This window comes from Charadrius vociferus, unplaced genomic scaffold, assembly GCF_000708025.1.
Source record: "Charadrius vociferus isolate BGI_N301 unplaced genomic scaffold, ASM70802v2 scaffold1412, whole genome shotgun sequence".
Lineage (NCBI taxonomy): Eukaryota > Metazoa > Chordata > Aves > Charadriiformes > Charadriidae > Charadrius > Charadrius vociferus.
This window is the reverse complement of record NW_009647053.1, coordinates 1-3,895: the sequence shown is the minus strand read 5'-3', so window position 1 is coordinate 3,895 and position 3,895 is coordinate 1. Positions and strand designations below refer to the sequence as shown.

The 3,895-nt window shown below is 65.7% G+C and overlaps 1 protein-coding gene across 1 annotated transcript in view; it reads right to left on the bottom strand.

Annotated features, from left to right (window-relative positions):
• GTF3C2 (general transcription factor IIIC, polypeptide 2, beta 110kDa) overlaps positions 1-3,029 on the bottom strand; it is a gene marked incomplete at its 5' end in the record, with an annotated part of 17,266 nt that extends 14,237 nt beyond the window's left edge. The window contains 7 exons of the mRNA XM_009895772.1: positions 122-253; positions 402-513; positions 733-960; positions 1,250-1,348; positions 1,755-1,832; positions 2,146-2,240; positions 2,729-3,029. Of these exons, the coding sequence (XP_009894074.1) occupies positions 122-253; positions 402-513; positions 733-960; positions 1,250-1,348; positions 1,755-1,832; positions 2,146-2,240; positions 2,729-3,029 (1,045 nt within the window). The remainder of the gene's footprint in view (positions 1-121; positions 254-401; positions 514-732; positions 961-1,249; positions 1,349-1,754; positions 1,833-2,145; positions 2,241-2,728) is intronic.
• Positions 3,030-3,895: the final 866 nt, after the last annotated feature.

The window sequence follows — 3,895 nt, the reverse complement described above, 5'->3', positions numbered from 1 at the left end:
CACGCCCCCCTCAGCACAGCAGGCTCCCTCCCGCGTGGGCAGAGGGGCCCCAGCCCCGGGGCTCGCATGCCGCCCACCCCGGCACGGTGGGACGAGGGCCAGGACGCCCCTGCCCGGCAGCGCGGCTCTTCCTACCTTTTACCTGGGTTCTCTTGGAGCGCTGCAGGGCCCCGGGGTGCGGGAGGGCGTACAGCACCACCTTGCCGTCCGAGAAGGCCACGGCCAGCAGGCCCAGCCGGTTCATCTGCGGGCGCTGCGGAACGACACACGGGCTCAGCCACAGGGTCACCGTCCCCCGCCCGGGAAGGCAAGGGTTTAGCCAGCGCACGGACTGCGGAACCCCGAAGGAAACCTAAGACGGCACCCTGAGCCTGGGCAGCCTCTCCCAGCAGCGCACCCACCTTCCTGACAGCGGTGGGGGGCTCCCAGGCACCGCTGGGGCAGAACTTCATGTCCCAGACACAGCCGTGGTCGGCAGCAATGGCGTAGGCCAGTCCGGCTTTGTCGGCAGAGCTGCAGGCATGGATTGAGCAATGAAGAACAGGAGAGCTGGTGCCCAGCAGCTCCAGTACACACCAGCAGCGAAGCTGGCAACCAGCACAGCCCCCGTGGGGTTCAGGACGGGGCTGGCAGCTCTCGGAGAGGACGAACCTCACCCCCAGCTCAGCCACGGAGAGACAAGAGGTACGAGCCCATCCCTGGGAGCCGGGCAGCCCCCAGCGGGACACTCACCCCTGCTCCTGCTGCAGCGTGCCCAGGCCCCAGAGCTGCAGGAGCGCAGGTCCCCCGTGGAGCCCGGCCATGCTGTGCGTCTCCTCCATGCTCCCGTGGCAGTAGACAGCCACATACTGAGAGGCTGCTGAGCCCTCCGGGGACGGGCACCACTCCATCGCCCACACGGGGCCGCCCACGAAGAAGGACACATCCAGGCGTTCCTCGTGGGGCTGCAGGGAGCCGAACCTGCCAGCGGGGAGGCGGGTAAGGGCACGGGGCAAGAGCAGAGCCAGTGGGGGTAGGAGGGCACGGGCAAGGCCGGGCAGCGCCGAGCTGGCACAGAGCCCTGGCACGGGGCTGGTGGGACCCCAGGGCACGCTGCACGGGCTGGCCGCTCAGCACACCGCCGCTCCGGCTGCCCCAGGGTGGCCGCCCATCCCTCGGAGCTGCCGGGACCGCAGCCCTGGGGGCTACTACCTGTCCCAGGCATGACACCCACCACCCCGGCAGTCCCTCGTGGCACCTCTCCACGGACCTGTTTACCCTGTACAAGACACCGTCGTCTTCAATGCCCTCCCGCTGGATGGAGAAGAGGGGAGACTTCTCCTCTGCCGGCAGGTATGGGGCAGCTTCACTGCGGAGGCAGAAGAAGGTGAGAGGACATCTCCTCACCCCCACCCCTCGCCCAACCACCCTCTGGCACAGGAACATGCCCCAGCACCCGCCCAGCCTTCGCACAGCCCAGCATGCCCTGCTGCCGGCCACCCTGAGGGCCACTAAGACTCCGCAGCCAAATCCACGAGACCTCCAAAGCCCACACCAAGAAATCCCCATCCTTCCTGCTGGGGCCTGATCCCACCAGATGGATGGGGAGTACAGCACCGACCATGCCCTCGTTCTCCCCCCAGCCCCAGGCTGGGGCCACCCACCCTCCCTGCCCCAGCTCACCCCAAACACGGCCGCGACCTGCCTGAGCGCAGGCAGCGCCTGTGACATGCATCCCTCCCAGTCTCTCCCTTCCTACGCTGCTCCGACAGTACCTTTCAGAGAGACACGTCCACTTGTGCGCCAAAGGGATCCAGTTGGGAAACTCCCACTGCGAGTACTTCTGATCCCGCCTGCAGTGGATGCACCAGATGTCAGCGACAGCCCCAGCCCTGCCTGCAGCACGGGCAGCCCCGCACTGAGGGCTCTCAGCCCCTGTCCTCGCGTCCCCCGCTTGGCCCAGCCCCGTCCGTCACCCCTGTTACCCCCAGTGCTTCCCGCAGGTAACAGGGTCCCATCCCCAGCGGCTCCCAGAACGCCAGCATTCCCGAGAGCACACACTCCTTTCTCCTCACGCTTGCGAGAGTGATGGTAGCCAGGGCACAGACAGCCACCGCTCCCCGCAGCCCACCCCGAGCCCCCCAGCCACCCCGAGCCCCCACTCACAGGCTGCAGGTGAGGCTGGAGCACTTCTCCACTGGGGCCATGATGGAGTTGTGGAAGCCGTTGGGGGCAAGGCCTCGGCACTGGGGCTTGGATCTCTGGGCACAAGAGCAGACTCAGAGCACGACCCGGCCAAAGTGCCCATGCCCAGCCCGGGCTGCCTCTGTCTGCCCAAATGTTCCCATGAGCCCCCGGAGGGATGCGCCTGTCCTAAACGGCACCAATGCAGCCCGCAAGCACAGAGCTCTCCTCTAACCACGACAGCAGCAGTCACCAAGACCAGGTCACGCTGGGCTAGACACAAAGTCCCATTCTGGGGACTTCCACAAACTACATGACGGCCTCCAGGACCGTGTCCCCATCCACCACCACGCGGAGCTGCCTCTGCTCGCAGTTAAGCCCAAAGAGCTCATGCCTGGATTCACGGCTGACAGGCACTGACGCGCCGCCCCAACCGACTCCTGCTTCAGGGCTGTTCTGCCCTAAACAGCTGGATGTGGGGACATCACATGACAACTCAGACACTTTGTGTTGTTCACGCAGGGCCAAAGGCAAGAAGTGGCCAAGGCAGAGACCCTGCCCTTACCCCTGCAGATGACGCCTTCCCACCATGTCCTCGGAGTCCCTCCAGCTCTGGCTCCGACACCTCACTGAGCGGTGCGTCGCTCCCCTCCTCCTCCTCCGCCTGCAGCAACACCTCCTTTGATGGCACAAAGTCAGCATCTCGCGCAGGATCATCGCTATCTGTTTCCTCCTCCTTCCTCCTCCGGCTCTGACGCTTCTTCTGCATACACTCGAGCTCTGGCTCCTGGGCTCTCTCAGTGGGAGCCGGAGGCTGGTACACCGACGTCAGCTCCTCTGCCAGCTCCTGCAGGTACAGCAAAGCCCTGGGACACCAAAGGCATTGCCTGGAGAAGAGCAGGGGGACTGCACAGGGACCAGCCAGCCCTCCCTCCAGGACCAGGCAGACACACTCCCCCTGACTCATGTTCTGGGTGAGCTATTTGCTCCAGCCCTGCCCAGGCTGCAGCAGAGCCCATCTGAATGCACCGCCAGCCTCCAGATCGGCCACTCGGACAGCCAGCATCCCCTGCCCCTCCCCAGGGAACGCCAGTCTCCCCAGGTCTCCGGCAGCGAAACGCATCCAGCAGGCAGAGCAGCACATGGCCCTTTGCCAGCCAGAGAGCAGGAGAGCCAGAGACCTTCCCGCAAGCGCCCTCTGCAAAGGGAGTTTCCGCACCGGGCACCGCGCCGCACCCTCCCCCTGCGCAGCGGAGCGAGGGGACCGGGGCACTGCGGCCCCGCCAGCTCTGCCCCTGTAAACCCGGGGCTTGCGCGGGCACTCAGAGACCACAGCCGCTGCCTGAGCTGCCTTCAGAGGCCCCACAGCACACGGGGTCCCCCGAGGGCTGCCCTTTAAGCAGCGCGTGGCTCGAACAGCTTGTTCTGCTCCCCCCTAGACATGCACCCTCCTGGCTTTGCCAGCAACCAAGGAAACCCCACTGCAGACAGCACACCGCTGTCAAACACTGGCTGCACATGAGCTCCTCTACAGCCCCTGCTGTCCCCCACACCCCCGCGCTCCTGGATCCAAACACATTCTCATAAAGTGGGAAAAGACCATCCCGCGGAGAACCAGTTCGTCCCAAAGTCCTTCAGGGAAGACACTCAAGGCAAGGCAGAGCTCTTGAGGAACCACTCCGAGAGCGGCACCTGCCTGTCCTTTCCCGCTCCCTGCGGCACCCACACCCCA